The 17,717-nt window shown below is 38.5% G+C and overlaps 1 protein-coding gene and 1 pseudogene across 1 annotated transcript in view; one reads left to right on the top strand and one right to left on the bottom strand.

Moving 5' to 3' along the window:
• Positions 1-2,506: 2,506 nt before the first annotated feature.
• The window catches only part of IMPG2 (interphotoreceptor matrix proteoglycan 2), a 64,709-nt gene continuing 49,498 nt past the window's right edge, over positions 2,507-17,717 (top strand). Inside the window, exons 1-4 of the mRNA XM_054577390.1 lie at positions 2,507-2,591; positions 3,037-3,288; positions 12,827-12,993; positions 15,828-15,859. Of these exons, the coding sequence (XP_054433365.1) occupies positions 2,507-2,591; positions 3,037-3,288; positions 12,827-12,993; positions 15,828-15,859 (536 nt within the window). The remainder of the gene's footprint in view (positions 2,592-3,036; positions 3,289-12,826; positions 12,994-15,827; positions 15,860-17,717) is intronic.
• On the bottom strand, positions 7,347-10,421 carry LOC129073616 (mortality factor 4-like protein 1; annotated as a pseudogene).

Raw genomic sequence — 17,717 nt, 5'->3', positions numbered from 1 at the left:
TTTGCTGAGTCAATAAATGATTCTCAACTCATTTGGAATTAGAAAATGGATGAAAAAACCTGGTACTTGTGATTTCTAAGTAGTTTTATGTTTAGGTTTTTTTTTTTTAAACCAGCTTGTACATTTTGGGACATTTCTTAAAGCATATGGACCATCAGATGAGATTTTGAAATATTTCTTAAAAAGAATCTCAATAAAAACTCAAGGAATATTTTTTTTGAGCAATTAAACATTAGATAATCTTTTCATCTATAGGAAAATCCCAAACCTTGGTGAGATTTTCAAGGTATTTCACAATCTACCTCTTAACTTTTTCAGCCTTCATTCCCAACCTATTTGCCGTATGCTCCCGTTCCTGCTCTAGCAAGTGTCTTTCTATTTTCTATACGAACAGTACATTTTTCTACCTTACTGATTGTGACCAGGGGTTTCTTTCCTAACTCTCATTCCTTCCTACTACCCCTCCCTTCCTCTGGCCACACCAGGCCATTCAAGACCTAGCTGAAATGTTACATTCTCTAATAAACCCCTTTCAGTTTTCCAGTTGGAATTAATCTTGCTTCTGGGTTCCCATGGCACAACCTTATGGTAGTCATCACCTACTTGCTGCCTTGCATCACAGATGGAGTTATTCTAAGAATGCTGTAGTCAAGAATTACATGACATGTGAAGTAAAAATGAGTTTGTAAAGTGCTAAACCTATTTAGAAGCAAATGAACCCAGCTGAAGTTTTCATACTATTGTTTTTCTTCAGTACAGTTTTCTGAAATCTTACAAACTATATTTTATAGACTATAATAACCATTTTAAGAGTTCTTACATAAGTACTTGCAATAAATTAGAGGTAATTTTTTTCTGTTTGAAACCTCTTTCGACCTTATGAACACTTGTAATAAAAGACAAAGAGTAGTATACATTAATTTACAAAGAACTTTCACATTTCCTAATTTTTTCCAGCAACCATGTGATACAGGCAGATTATCATACCTAATTTCTTTGGTGGGTAAACTGGTTCAAAGAGTTTAGGTTTAACAAAATCAAATGTTAAGTGGTAAAAACAGGACTTGAGCCCAGGGTTGCCTAGGGTTTTTCGAAGTACAGAAATATTTCCAGAATACTCTGTGTCTCAGAAGATTTCCTGGCTTGTTGGAGTAGGCCATCAAAAAGAATTTCCAACTAATATTTGTTACCTTAAAGTGCTCCCTTGGTCTGAATTGTCAACATGAAGCTTTTCTCTGAACTTTAAAATGTCACTTAGCTAGTAGGTTTTCAGCTTTTTCCTCCCATTCAACAATAAAGTTTGGCAAACAAAATTCTTACCAATACATTGCAAATGCTTCTATACACATGTACTTGTCATTTAGATTTGTTAGCATATATAAGGGTTGAAAATGTAGTTTGTGTGAGTTTGTATTGAAAAAGTACGCTTCATGAGCTTTTCATCAATCATAAAACAGGATGTTTTAGTTAACACAGTTTAGGATTCTCCAGAGAAATGTGGTTTAGATCTTTACAAAAAAAAATTTTTTTTTTTAAATGAGAGCTTCTCCAGAGGTACATGACATACAATAAATTCATTGTTATTTGATAGTAAATTCTAGCTTCCACAAGTATTTTAAACTAACTTAATCGCTTTCTACTAGGTTTATTTGATAAAAAACAAGTGTCCTAGTACTAAGAATTTTATTTGGTCCTATTGGTTAAAGGATAACACACTGGGCCTAATGTTTAATAACAAATTAAGCAACAAAGTTATCACACAGCCATCATTTATATTGTGTGCATAGTATGCACCAGGCACTATTCTGAGCATTTTCTGTAAATTACCTAATTCAGCCCTCACAATAGCTCTATCACAAGGTAGCTTTACTACTACTATCTCATTTTATCGATAAGGAAGGAGGTATAGTAAGTGGTTATAGTGCAAGATCTTCACATTTTTTTTTTATTAAGGAGTGAAATGTAAGGACAGTAGCTTTATTGTAAAGAGAAACAGCTTCAAGAAACCTAATTTTATTTTGTGCGTACCTCTGTACTTCTCAGGTATAGTCAATCTGGCCATTTTGTGCTTGTAAATCATAGGTCCTAGAAGAACCCAGGAAATACGTGAATCTATAAGGTTCAACTAATAGATTCATAAAAATCATAAAGCTTAGTGAAATACATTTGAAACATTTTTAAATGCACTGCTTGTTAAAGGCAAGGGGAGTGTTAGTAAAAGAGCTTAGCTGCCTAGATTAAAGAAATTGTCTCTCCCCATCTGTTCTAATTAGCTTATCTCTCCTGCTTTCCTAGCGCGCTGGTTATTTCAGAAGTGAGAGGTGCTTTGAAAGGACACCATTTTTATTTAAGCTAATTTATAATGGTTTTGAAATGTTTGTCAATTCTTAAACATAAACTTTTAAGTGTTAGACATTTCCTGTAACAATTTGTTACTGGAAGTTTCAAGGCTTTGGGTGGTCAGTTAAGGATTTTGGCCATTCCTCATCCCTTTTGTTTTGGCTAAATGATTATGTTTCCTCATTTTGGGAAGATTTCTTTGGGTATTTTGATATTTGTCCTCATAGAAGGAAACCTTCCATCATTAACAGGTATTTAAAAAATTGACGTTTTTATCTTTTTTTTGGTATCTTACATTCTCTAAAAATAGTATCATTTGATGAGACTGCTGTAAGAAATTGAATCAAATACTATTCTATTAGTCTTTAATATGGCTTCATGTAAACTTTTAAAATCTCTTCAATAATTTTGGTTTTCCTCTTCATTAGTATTTACTGGTCTAAACTTCTTTTTATTTCTTGTGTTGAAATTGGGTGTATACTTGACTTCAATAACTAACAATCTTGAAATGAAGGAGTAAGAATTAAATGCAGAAAAGATTGAATGGTTCGCTCCTCTTCTTAGACACCTACATCTATAATGTGAGATTGACTTCAGCAAATCCAAATGTGGCACAAATGTCAGTTTTTCTTTGTTATCTTTTGTACTGTATCTTCGTTTATCATCAGAGAGCTTGTTTGTGCTTTCACTCTGTAGCACAAACCTACCTATCTTTAGAAGAAATCCAGGAACCCAAGAGTGCAGTTTCTTTTCTCCTGGCTGACTTAGAATCTGCGGACCCTCATCTGTCTAGTGAAAAGAAACGGCCTGTGGACCCCAGAGAAGCTGAGAAACAGTGGTTGCTCAGAAGAAGGCGATCTACTCTGTTGCGTAATGGAGTAAAAACCTGCCCAGAGGAAAGTGTTACAGAGGCGGTGGCAAACCATGTGAAGTATTTTCAAGTTCGAGGTAAGCAAACATCCAAACCCTTGGACCCTGTAATGAAATTCAAACGTGGTTTTTATCGGATTTGTTGTATCTCATTATATTTCAAAATTTGTGATAATTTAGGGACTGAGCCAGCTATCTTTCTCCTAGCTATGGAAAAGGGACCTGCTAAGAATGTAGTAGTTATACACATTCAGAGGAAAGTTATCATTGTTTTAATGACAGCAGAGGAAATGATTTAAGTATTTTTAAGCATTTCAAAAATGCCAGTTTATGTTATAACATATATAGTTTTTTCTTCATTACAGTGATTTGCCTACATATGTCACAGAATATATTTACCAAGCTATACTTACCTATTTGACTAATTGGTTATTTTATATACATAAATGTATAATTTCAGTATTTCATAGTGTAGACATTCTATAGACATGCTGCTCATTCTCAGATGGAACACACAAAACTTTGATATCTAAAATGATGGTATTTCTCAGAATGGACCCAAACACAGGAAAACTAGGATTTTATTTTTATTCAGACAGTATTCTTGATTTCATACATTTTTATTATGTGAATTCATTTTCTCTTTCTTATATTTACTAACCAAATTGCTTAATGGACCATAATCTATCCCTTAGATGTATGGAGGACTCCCAAACTTTATTTTTTGCCCCTCAAGAGCCAATAAAAAGCTATAATATGGTTGTGATGCTAGTAAACAAGTAGAGATAGGTGATGAAATGATAGTGAAATCAGGCTTGTTTATTCATGTGTATATATTCAACAAGTGTTTATTTAGCACTTGCTATTTTTCAGGCACGGGGCTATGATATTCCGTCTGAGCTGCTACTTTATCTTATTTCCCTCCATTTTGTCCTCTCCCTTTTCTTCCCTCACAAAAGCAAGTGTTTTTAAAATGAAAAAGTTAAATAACAGATATTACATATATTTATATGTTTGATTTCTGTTTGTGAAAGTGGCACAATGTATCAGCACTGTTTTATTTTTTATTTCTGGAGTATATCTATGTCTCTTAATTGTGTGTGGTGGCTATCAAACATTATTAAGCAGTAAGCTTCCTTTTCCTTTTTGATGGACATCCATTGACCTGGCTTTTTGTGTACAAGGCATATGCCAGAAATGGCCAATTCCAGAGAGTAAGAAGAGAATAAAGGAATTGAAGATGAATGAGAATGACAGCTTATAATTTATCAAAACTGCCTGGATTTTTAAAAATATTATTTAAAAATTGATCAGAATATCTAGGTAGCTCTTGTTAAGCAGTAAAGAGGAAATAACTAATCATTTAAGGATTGTGGTTATTATGTGTTTTTTTTTTAAATCCTTACCCAAGGATATATTTATTGATTTTAGAGAGAGGAACAGTGAGGGAGGGAGGGGGAGAGAGAGGGAGACACACACACACACGTTGAAAGACAAACAGATCGGCCGCCTCCTGTACATGCTCTGACTTGGGGTGAACCGGCAACCCAGGCATGTGCCCCAACAAGGATTGAACCCACAGCCTTTTGGTGTACGGGCCAAAACTCCAACCAACTGAGCCACCCAGCCGGGACTTATTATACCTTATAATTGCTTTACTCTTGTGTTTATAAATTCAAGAGATATTATTGAAAAATAATCCAACAAAAAGAAAAATAAAGCTTTTCTAGAATAATTGACTCTAAAATATAGATGCTGTAAATAGGATTGTTAGAAAGGGGCCTTCTAAAGCTAAAAGGACTGGGACAGTGCCTCAGGATTACAACAATGTTACTGGCATGGTAAAGAGAAAATACTTCGGATTTTAAGGTGGCAGAGGAGTAAATGGGAGTCACGCTGACCTCTTCCCAAGACCAAACTGGAATTGCGACTAAATAGTGGAGAAATCACCTGGAAAACAATGGAATGATAGTGGGAGACGAGCCTTGGAGCTGCGGACAGACAGTGGATTCAACTCTCACACATCCCAATGGGTGAGAAGTGCAGTGGAGGCTCGAGAGGGTGGGCTGGGCGCCCACGGGCACCAGCACCAGCGGGACATTGAAACGGCCAGTTGGGTCCCCCTGAGAAGAACAGGGTCTGAACCATAAACAGGGACCCCTAGGCTATAGCAGCTAAAACTAGGAAAAAACACAGACAAAATGCAACCCCGAAAAGCTTAGGGGCGCTCTCTGCCAGAGACAGATGACTGGGGATGCAAAGAGACATTTAGAGGGCCAATGCAAAAATTTGCAGTGGCAGCCACCCCCCTTGCTCGCTGGGTAGAGGCAGCAGGAGAGTGGGCTGGTGCCTGAGGAAAGATTGGTGAGGAAAACTTTGTGAAGAGAACAGAGATGGTAACCAGCAGAGTCCCGGTGATAACTCACCTCCCACTCTGCAGCTACCATCTCGCTCAGGCATAAGGGAATCAACTAACCTGCCTTTTGTGCGCTCCGCACACAGCTTGTGGGCATGTGGACTAGGGGCTGAGTGCAGACTGGCTGGAAGAAATAGAGGATCCCTGGCCAAAGGGGACACACAGCTGCACAGAGACCCTCGAGGAGAGAGACTAGAGACGGAGGCATTGGGGAAAGAACTGGAGGATTATCTGAGGTCCCCAGAGCAGAGTCCCTTCCCATTCCGTAGTCCCCATTTGCGCAAGCAGGCCATGCCCAAAAGAGGCAGAAGCGGGCGCCGGAGCCAGAAGGCTGGATCCCTAGCCGAGGGGGTCACAGAGCTGCCCAGAGTCCCTGGAGGAGAGACTGGAGACAGGATTAACCGGAGAGTCCCAGAGCTGATTTCTTCCCATTCGCCTAGTCTCCATTTTGCGTGGGCAGGCCAAGTCCTCAAAGAGCTAAAAGCAGGGAAAACACACAATATAAGACCCTAAACTGACCAGTGCCGGGGCGCCCACCAGGCGCGGGCGAGAGGTGATTGCTTGAGGTCAGGTGAATAAGCCCAGTCTCCCCCCCTATCCCGGCTGGGGCACACGCACGTGCGCAGGCGGGCAGGGGATCCTGGGGCTGGGGGGTGCGCTGACAGAGCCCGCGTGAGAGTGCAGAGTGATCCACAGAAGTAGTGGACCCCGGCCAAAGGGGTCACAGAGCTGCTCAAAGCAGGAGTCAGACACAGACAGTAGACTCCTGGAAGGCTCAAGCAAACGACCCAAGGTCATATAGGGTCAACGACTGATACATCATCAGAGGCAGGCACAGAAAGAAAAGTAAAGGAAAAAAATAAAGACCCTCCTACTACCATAGAAGTTTAATCCACAAAGTCAGGAAATCTAGATGGATCAATTGAAGCAGAAGCAAAAATAAGTAAGTAAATAAATAAATAAATAGACTCTCACAAAAATGGGAAGAAAATGAAGTTCCCCTCAAATGAGTGGAAGAGAAGAATCCCCACAGAGAGAACTAAATGAAATAGAGACAAGGGAACTATCAGATATTGAATTCAAAACAATGGCTCAAAAAATTTATTGAAGCGCTAAAAAGAAAAATTCCTAAAAGACTGACTTTTCCAGGAAATTGTAGCTATACAATGCATTGCGCCTGTCATGTTAAAACATGTGTTAGATACAAGTACAAAACCCATAAAACAAGCCACCACTCTTCAACAATCTGAGCAAAGATAAAATGCCTAAGGACCAACATAGATGATTTGCAAAGGATGGGCTATTTACTTTGAGTGCCAATTAAAAAAAAAAAAAGCACAAATAGATGTGTGTGTTTAGTTATATACGCTAAATTGAACTTTTGGTACTAGGAATCAGAGCGTTCTGTCATGTAGCATTAACACATATTATATTATAAAAATGCGTGGTATCAAGGGAATAGAACCATCAGTATTTAAAAGCAGCTTTTGAATACTCTACAGTATGTCTCTCTATTGTCCATCAATAATACACTGGTAGCAACTTTAAAATGAAAAGAAAAAGGAGCTATAACCCCTTTTATTTTCTCTATTTAAAATCAAACAAAATAAACATCAATACTATTATATTCCAACATATTCAAAGTATATCATTTGTAGAAGAGAAGGACTGAAAGCAGAAATGTGTTACAGAGATCCAAACATAAATGTAAGCGAGTGCCTCACACAGCTTCCTGGTGGTACTCAGGAGTCACTTCATAATCGGTGGCTCTAAACAAAGTTGCAGAATTCTTTGTCAGGTATTTAGGAATTACTTTGTCAGTAATAAAGTAAGGCTCTTCTCATCCAAAGGCGTACAGGCCAACATCAGTCCCATCTGTACAAATTATCTCAGTATATGTGGCGCTCCATACACCGGGGTGCATCAGGGTGATCTGCAAGGACTTCAGCACACTGCGGTCTCAGATCTGTAGTGCCCAACGTTACATGGAAGTATTTCTTTATCCCTGCTTCCTCTACCCCAATTTCATTAACAGCATACTTCTTATTACGTGTTTCCTAGATATTTCTTATAATTTGTAGAATCCTCCAGAATGGATCCACATTCTTTTTGGCAGGAAGATAAAAAAGTTGTTTCTGGCAATGAAGTCCCAGTCATCAACAAGCCATGGTGTTAGTTCTTCAGGAATCTTCAATTTGAACTGTGTTCATGAATGTTTTCTAGTTTTAATGGTAAGATCACACAGGCTCTTTTCCTGAGAGGAGGCTGAGGCATCTGTCTCGCTGGTACTACCACCGTCTTCATTTCCAGATGTTTCCTGTTTGTTCTTTTTTATTTTCACTTCAACATTTTTCTGTTGCAGGCCAGATGTCTCATTTTGCAGAACAGCCCCTCTTGTCTTCCCTTCTGCGTACTGCTCCTAATAGGCTTTTTGAAGTTCTTGCTGTTTCTGCAGTTGGTGTCCACGTATTTGAATATTCTTCTTTGGAAACCATCCATCCCAATTTGTATTCCAACTACTGTCATGTATAAAGTATTTCACTCGTTTGTCCTTTATGGCAAACTTTACACACTTTGCTTCATGAAGAAGAGGCCTGTGAAAGCACAGCACTCACCCTCCTGGAATTTAGGGTTTGAGTCTTGCTTCAGCGCCTTTTATAGGGACTCACAGCCACCTCCTTCTCCCACCACCCTGACTAACGCCCACCACTCTCCACACCGCCCACTCAGCCTCGGGCGGGGGGCAGTGCCAGCTCTACAGACCCTGTGCTATTTGTTGGCTTCCAAACACCTCACAGCGCCATGGCTGCCTTCACTTTCTTGATGCTGTCCTTCATGAAGAACTTTTTAAAAATTTTTATGAATTTCAATTTATTTATTCTTTTTCAAAATTGTTCTGGCTATTCTGAGTCCTTTGCAATTCCTTTTAAATTTTAGAATTAGTTTTTGAATTTCTATAAAGGAGTCAGCCGGTGTTTGATAGATCAGTTTGTAAATATTGCCGCCTTAATAATGTTAAGTCTTCCAATCCATGAAAGTGAGAAGTTTTTCCATTTATTTCAGAGTTTCAAGAATGTTTTGGGATTTTTTTTTTGTTTGTTTTCAGAGTACGAGTTTTGCACTTCATTTGTTAAACTTATTCCCATGTATTTATTTTATTTTATTTTATTTCATGCTTTTGTAGATTGAATTCCTATGTTCATTTTTGGTTTGTTCATTGCTGGTGCATAGACACATGGCTAATTTTTGTATATTGACCTTGTATCCTGAAACCTTGATGAACTTATTAGTTCTATGTTTATAAGTGGATACCTCAGGATTTCCTATATTCAAGCTCATGCCATCTGCAAATATAGATAGTTTTACTTTTTCCTTTCCACACTTGATGCTTTTTATTTCCTTTTCTTACCTAATTGCCCTGGCTCAAACTACTGACTTTCATTTTTTCTTACCGAAGTTTAGTAGATTTTCCTGAATAAATGTTTATTCATTTGTTGTATGCCCTTAGGACCATTTATAGAGACTTTGAATGGTTAGTTTTAAAATAGCTTTTACCAGTTTTGCTGGGAAGTAGGTCCGTGTGGCTCCTCACTCTCTCATGTTAGAAACAGAACTCTGGGATTTGCATTTTAATAGAGTAGGTATAAAATGGTTTAGCTTGACTTAAAAGAATGAATTTCTGGTGGAGATATTTTAGGGCCAGCATTTATTGCTGAAGGCTTTTTGTAGGAGGTGGGGGACATCCCCAAAAGCATTACCTGTAGGAGACGGCTTATGCTATTTCTGTGAATCCATGAAAGAGACCAAGAGAAGGCCTGCTGTGAAACTTGGTATGATTTCTATCACTTCTGGATGCTCCAATTACATTTATTTATCATATAATGCTTTTCTAAGATTTCATGAAAAATTTTAAACATACAGAATAGTTGAAAGGAGGATAAACAGCATACTCTTGCCACCCACTTCTATAGTTAATTTTATTATATTTGCTTTATCACATATCTATCATCCAATCATCTTATTTCTTCGACATATTTCATAAGTTAGACATCAATACATTTTCCCCTAGACACGTTAACATGAATATCATTAACTAGAGTTTAGTATTTGTTTGCCTTTTTAAAGGTGCAGTGCATAAGTCTTAAGCACGCCATACAATTTTGACTAATGTACACACAGGTATAATGCAAACTTCTCTTAAATTTTAGGACAGTGTTACACCAGAAAACTCCTTTATTCCCCTTTCCAGATAGCCTTCCCTCCATTCCCCATCCACAAGGCAAACACTCTTGTAATTTTTTTTAAACCCTATCTTAGTTTCACCTGTCATGTAGGTGTTATTGGTGAAACCTTAGTTTCACCTAGGTCTTTATTTAGATAGAATAGTATTTACTTTTTGTGTAAGGTCTCTTTCATTTGCTTTTCAAGATTCACCCATATTGTTGCATTAATTAGTAATCTGTTCCTTTTGATTCCATTGTGTGACCTTTCGTTTATTTTCCTGCTGTCGAATACCTGGATTGTTTCCATTTTTAAGTTATTATTCATAAAATTGCTTGGGTATTCAACATAGTCTTTCTGTGGATATATTCTTACCTCTTGTGTCCTGAAGGAGTACCTGGGAGGGGAATAATTTTGGGTTATAGTTTTGGTTATATTTACTTATGTAAGAAATTACCTATATATTTTTTCCAAAATAGTTGTGCTATTTTACACTCTTGCCAAAAATGAAGTTTCTGGTTGCTTCACATCCTTGCCAAAATTTGGTGGCATTCTTGTAAGAAACTTTAGCCATTCTGGTTCATGTGCAGATGCTTTAATTTACATTTGTCTGAAGACAAATTAACTTTTTCCCATAGTCATTGGCTGTTTGTGTCTCTTCCTTTGTGATGTGTCAGTTCCAGTCTTTTGCCTATTTTTAAATTGTAGGAATTTTTTTTTTTAAATTAGTTGTAGGAATTCTTTAAATATCGCAAATCTCAGTTCTGTGTCAGATATATGTATTTTGGATATTTTATGCCAGAGATATGGCTTGCTTATTCATTTTTATTAATAGTGTCTTTGATGAGCAGAAGATTTTAGTTTTGATGAATTCTAATTTCATTATTTTTTCTTTTATAGTTGTTGGTTTCTCGGTCCTGTTTATGGAATCTTTACCTATCCTCAAATCATGTAGATACTTTTCTATGTTTTCTTTTTGGACCTTCGTAGTATTAGCTTTCTTATTTCAAATTATATTTTCTGCATATTGTGAAGAAGTTATTGAGATTTATTTTTTCTTTCTTTATAGACATACAGTTATTTGGTCTCATAGTAGTTTTTTGTACTTTCTCTGAATCACCTCATTTTATAATCAGGTGTTATTGGCATTCACTTTTTGCCTGTTTTTACCAATCCTGATTTTCATTTTTGCATTGCCTTCTGGTGTTTACTAAATTTTCACTTAGAAGTTTTAAGAAGAAGAAAGGAAGAATTATGACTCTACAAGTTATTAGCTCTTCCTCAGTCAGTCCCTGTTGGACTGTTCTGTATGTTGTCAGATCAAAAGTTCTATACAGCAGTAATAAGGATCTGTTTTCACTGAAAGAGAAATTAAGTTTGCGACCCATGCTTCAGTTTAACCCTGAAAAACCAGCTGATAGAGATACCTACGATAAGTAAATATTTCACTTTCTGTTAAAGCTTAAAAAGTTGATTTTTTGTCTTAGACGGTCTTCTTGCATCACACAACTGTCAGAAAACCAGTATGCAATATTATAATAACATCTGATATTCATGTAGCACTATGCAGTGTATCAATTACTTTCACAGATAAGGTAAATAGGGCAGTAATTATTTATACCATTAAAAAAGATGAATATATCAATGCATTGACTGGCTAAGTAATTTACTCATGGTTTTCAAGCTAGTATGTGGCCAATCTAGGGCTAGAATTTAGATCTGGTTCTGTGAGTTTAGGGGCTCTACCTCAATATGTGGCCAGATAAGTATTCAGTTTTTCTTGAGATGAAAAATAATTTCTTTGATCTCTGTCCATTTATGCCCTTCTTTCTCTCTTATTACTCCCTTCTTCTCTCCCATCCCAATCTATCTGTTGTCCAGTGTCCTGTATCTGGCCACTGAAATGGTTATAGTATAACAAGACATTCAGTGCTATGCAAAATGTGCAGGTAGCCTGTTGAGCATCCTTTCAGATTTCATGCTATGGAATAACTTAGCAGATAGATTGAATTAGTTTTTATTTGACTACTGTAGGACATTTTTCCTGAATAGCATTTTTCTGTTCTTTTTAGTTCTCATATCTTTTTTAAATTAATAGATTTTATTTTTAGGGAAGTTTTAGGCTTACAGAAATGTTGAGCAGAAAGCGCAGGGAGTTACCTATACTGCCAGTCTGCCCCAACATTTTCCCTTCTTATTCCCATCTTGTATTAGTATGTCACATTTGTTACAATTGATGAGCCAGTATTGACACATTACTCTTAACTGAAGTTCATAATTTACATTAGGGTTTACTCTTTGTATTGTACCTTAGATGGGCTTTGACAAATGATTAATGACATATATTCACAATTACACTGTTATATAGAATAGTTTTACTACCCTAAAAATCTGCTGTGCTCTATCTAGTTGTCTCTTCCTACCCTCAACCCCTGGCAACTGCTGGTCTATTTACAATTTCCATAGTTCTGCCTTTTCCAGAATGTCATATAATTGGAATCATACATTCAGATTGGCTTCTTTCACTTTCAATACGCATTTAAGTCTTCTCCATGTCTTTTCATGGCTTGAAAGCCCATTTCTTTTTATTGCTGAGTAATATTTCATCATATGGATGTACCACAGTTTGTTTATCCATTCACCTACTGAAGTACGCTCAACATCAGCTCCAGTTTTGTAAAACATAAACGTGGATTTTTTTTTCAAGAGATGGAAAAAAACCCTTGCCTATTAAGAGGTGAATCCATCCCTTTTGCAAGGGAAAGGAATGGGGAATAAAAATTCTCCTTAGAGCTGAAAAGTTTCAGCAGGACATGCAGCTACAGAAGGGCTTTGGCTGGGAATCATTCCCATGCCCCTCCAGAAAGGACACTGTGGGCAAGAGTGTCTCCGGAAGCTGCATAAATAGGCCCACAATCATTGTGACAACCCCAAAGTGTGTTAATTTTTTATTAAAATACCCCTCTGTCTGTTCTTCAGTGTGTCAAGAAGCTGTCTGGGAAGCCTTCAGGACTTTTTGGGATCGACTTCCTGGGCGTGAGGAATATCATTACTGGATGAATTTGTGTGAGGGTGGAATCACAACTATATTTGAAATGGGCACAAATTTCAGCCAGTCTGTGGAACATAGAAGCTTAATTATGAAGGTAAGTGTAGTAGCAAGGAAAGGAATTGCTGAACTATAGGCAGGGTGTGTATATAGAGCTGGGGCCTAAAGGGAAAAAGGACCCGTGGCAAGCCCCTGCGTTGCTCTCATTTGTTGAATTAGGCTCTTCGAGTGAGCTGCCTTAGGGTATGGCCTCATGTTTGCAGCCCTGGCGCTTGCCATTATAATAAACACTATTAATCCAATAAGAGCTTCAGTCTTCTCTATAAATGTCAACATTTGGAAGTAGTACTCAGCAAAGATTTAGGCTAAGAATATAAACCTCTGAGAGTTATTAAATTGCTTATCCTATGTCACAAAACCAGATAGGCTGGAGCTGAAATCCAGACCCAGTTCTCTTTTTCAAAATCCATGTTTTTTTTCCTGAAACTGCTGGGCCTCCCTTCTCAATCACTGCCAGTTTTACACCCTGCAGTGGCCAACGTGGAATGGCTGTTCAGCGAAAGAAACACACACATACACATTCATATCAGCACTGTCTATTTCATTGTGTTCCTGATATAGGATCAAATGTACAGCAGCAAATATGTATGATGTGGAGTTACTACGGTAACAACAGCCTCTTGGGATGTTACATTGTGTCAACTGATGGTCTTCGTTGGTGTGAATTCAAGGCAGGAATCCCCAATTTGGGGTGCAGTGAAGAAGGAAACTTTATTCACTGTAAAACAGCTCAATTTTTGTGATACAGAGCAGTAAAAACAGCATGGCTGTGAGCTGGCCTTGGAGCCAGGTGGCCCTGGGGTCAGGCCCCTCTCCAGGTAGACAGCTCTGCTCTGCTCTTTACTGGTTTGCTCTGCTTTACTCCAAGCTGGTCTGCTTTGCCCTGCGCTGGTCTGCTCCATTCTGCTTGAGCGAGATACCTTCATTGTTTCAGCTTAGCTGGGGATACACAGTCTTCAGTGGAAAAGGAAAGTGTGCTCCCAGAGCCAGAGGGGAGCTGACTTATGTAGACGGAAGTCCCTGCCCCTGGTCCCTGATTGGTTTGTCCTCATGCAAATGAGGACACCAAATCCTTTTGCAGTTAGATTGGCCTAAAAGGCACTGTCCTGATTGGTCAGAATGGAGCTGCTCTGATTGGTAGGTGAAGAAATTGAAGGGGATGCAGCTGTGCAGTTCTGATTGGGTGGGGAAAGCCTCAGTGCTACTGGTTGAAATAGGATTCTAGGAACTCCTTTATAAGGGCTGGTTCAGATGGCAGGGACATAGTGCAGGCAGTTCAGTGTAAGCTTCTGCCTGAAGTACTGTTTCTTACAAGTGGAAATTTTAGTAACTTTAGTTTTAAAGGCATAGAAAACATACTTTCAGTAATTACTTAGTAGAACATTCAGACAAAGGTGTAATGTGTTACCTGGATTGCATCTTAAACAACGAATACAAATTAGCTAGAAGAGGAGGAGTTTGGGATGACATTCTAGGCAGAGGGGACAACAGGAGCCAAGTGTTTGTAGGGAATGACTTGGGCCAGTGTACTGGAAATGGAAGGAGATCAGACTGGAAAAATGGCTAACTTAACAAGTTTGTGTTTAACTCTCTAGAAAATAGGAAACCACTGAAGGGTTTTAACTAGATGAGTCACAGGGCTGATAGTTTTCAATTTTAAAAAGATCATTATGGTTTCTATACACCATAGGGTGGAATAGAGGGGACAAGACTAGAGCAGGGACCAGGTTGGATGCTGCTTCAGCGCTCCAGGCCCGAGGTGGTGAGGGTCCTACCTAGGCCATGAAATAGATAAAGAGAGCATGCGAAACGTAAGTGGGGAACGAGATTAGTCATGTCTAGTCTTGCCCGGATTAAAGTCAAGTATTGGTGAGAGTGGGATAGGATGAAGAAGTAGCCCAGGAACGCTCTCGGTTTCTAGCTTGGATGACTGAAACCGAGAACTCGGAAAGGAAGCAGCTTTGTAGATGGTGAATGGAAGGAGAATAAGTCCACTTTTGAATGTGTTGATCTGAGCTATCTGTGAAATACGAATTGCTTGATGTTCAGGTATAAAGATATGGAGAGTGGTTATAAATAGTGACCAGAATCACCAGCCTTGAGGTGGTAATTATAACCATGAGAGTGGCTTAGATTATTCTAGGAGAATCTGTAGAGTAAGAAGAACAATGAGTTGTTTGGTATAATAGTCTCTCCATTTTACAGATGAGGAAATTGAGGCCTAGCACCAGAGAGATTTGGGGATTTGCCTCTATGGGACTTGGAACTAGGTCTTCTGACTCCTGGTTACTAGTGTTCTTTATATCATACTGGTCTCAACAGAAAATGACTAATTTAGAGGAAATTTGGAGACAATTTGCTTTGGAATGTGACAGGCATAAGCCAATAATTGATACAATTTGTCTTTTTGTCTGAATTTTGGAGAAGCAGATTTGTCAGTTATTTCATCTACATGTTTATGTTATTCTAGGATGAGAGTTACTATAAATATGTTACATCACAAAATACTTTGATTATAAGTTCATGGAAGGTTAATGTGAAACTCCCAATCTCTAACTGGTAGACTATTTTGGAGTGATTAGCAGGTACTGTCTATTAATCTCTGCCCATTGAAAGAGAGCACGGGAACTTTTGGGCACATAAACAGAGATTACATGTCGGGATGTTCTCACAGTCGCAAAACAAACTTGGCATCATTAGCACTTTGCTTTACCTATTTGTCTAACTATAGAGATAATAACATAGATTCTATAATGTTAGGGCATTAGTGTTCTCTATGCAATCAGTTTTATAATATTTACAGCTTATTAACTGTCATTAACTCGCAGTCTCTCTCTTTTTTTAAAAAATCATTATCTTTGTTTTCCTTAGAAACTAGCATACACAAAGGAAACTGTGAGTGGGTAAGTGTCTTTTTTTCCCTAAGTTCATATTTGGCCACAGAAATGTATCATACCTACTCCAAGACTCACCCCAAATTTAATGCTCCCTTTCTATTTTCTTGCCAGTTCCTGCAATGACCAAGCCTGTGGGTGAGTCCAAATGCTTTTCCTCATCTGAGGCCACTCCCTTTCCAGACCACCACCACAGCCACTGTGCTTGTTTACTGTCTCACCTCACTAGGAGGTAGACTTATTCCTGTCTCTTGGGTGAGAAATTAGGTTTCAGGAAATGGAGTATGGAATGATCTGCTATTGTCAAGGCTTACAGGCTAATGATAACCTTGCTCTGAAATGCTACCCCTTAGTGGAGGATAGTTTACTAAATGATGGGTGGTGGTGTGGGTCACTTTACTGAGGAATGATAATTATGATTTTAAAGTCTAGGAATAGCACAATCTTGATGAATCAATCCTCCAGTGTTAGGCTTGGCCTCATTGCCCTGTAGGTTTCAGAGTAGGGTCATTTCTGGCTCCTGGGCAGTATCAGAACAAATAGATCATAGAAGGTGAGAGATTTTGAGCCTGCAGGGGCTAAAGATTACCAGTTCTCTCCATACTCAGAATATCTAGGTTATGCCAGCATATGGGTGATTATTTAGAAAAGCACTGCTAGGGCATGAAATCCAGGTGGGGGTCCAGAACTCTGCCTCAAATTACAGGGAAGAACATTGAAAAACCAAGCAGGCAAGTCAGTGTCCAGAGATCCTGCCTGGGCAGAGTCCAGGCAAAAGCCTGGTTGGGGTATACGTGTGGGTGGTGGCGTGGTATATGTATGTTTCAAATCGAACACGAGTAAATAGGAGGGAAACAGGCCTCTCGGTGGTCTCACTTATTCATAAAGCCAATATTGTTACTGGGTCTAGGCTGGGGCCTGAGACTGAGCACCTAGTTAGGTGTGGGGCCATGTAGTTTTTTTGAGTGTGAAATCGTCACCAGTGAGAGGCAGAGCTCTGAGCCCCCTTGTGGTTGCTATTGCAACACACAGGTGGGGGGCTAAATAATCCGGTGAGCCCTGCGAGGGCCAGGGATCTTCATGTTTGTACCTGGTGAAAATGATAGCTCATTTTACAGATCTTATCTGGTAAGAAGTCCATAAATGCTAAGTAAATATGGCTTTTAACCTGGAAGAAGCTCTGAAGTTTGCCTGTGGAAGTGGACGCTGGAAAGATTGTAGCCTGTGGGTTATTATACAATGGTGGAGGGAGGGTTATCGGAAATAGGATGAAAAGCTGTGATGCTGTTGGAGGACGTGTGTGGCTCATAGCGCGTGGAGTGAACTGAGCTGGCTGGGAGGTGTTTAGGGTGCAGCGTGCATGTGTGTTGTATATTTCTGTGTGGCTCACTTTAACTGGGTGCCTTTTTATGCATTCACCAGTGTCCCTTGCGGTGAAATTGTGTATACATAAAGGAGAAACCTGCATTATGCTCAGTTATTTTCTAGTATATTAATCACATTGGAACACATTCACAAATCAGCATCATTGCAAAACTGACCATATCATGTATTTTTATTGACGAAGCACTGTCTGTACGAGTAAAAGAGGGGACTCAAAATGTTGTTCACTATCCTTAGAAAATAAGGCATATGTAAAATTAACAGTACTTATGAACTAAACCGTAACTGAATTTTTTCATGAAAGAGTACTCTTCAACAATAAAAAAAGGAATGAATGACTGATACATGCACTTTGTGTGACTGTTAACACAGTGAACCTCAAAAGCATTATGTTAGGTAAAAGACATCAGGCACCAGCTACAAAAGATTCTATGTCATATGATTAAAAAAAAATATATATATATAATTAAAATCTGAGAATTTA

Source organism: Pteronotus mesoamericanus, unplaced genomic scaffold (genome assembly GCF_021234165.1).
Source record: "Pteronotus mesoamericanus isolate MK-2021 breed Mesoamerican mustached bat unplaced genomic scaffold, CSHL_Meso_final contig_42, whole genome shotgun sequence".
NCBI classification, from domain to species: Eukaryota; Metazoa; Chordata; class Mammalia; order Chiroptera; family Mormoopidae; genus Pteronotus; species Pteronotus mesoamericanus.
The sequence above is the reverse complement of the archived record's forward strand: the minus strand, read 5'-3'. Positions and strand labels throughout refer to the sequence as shown.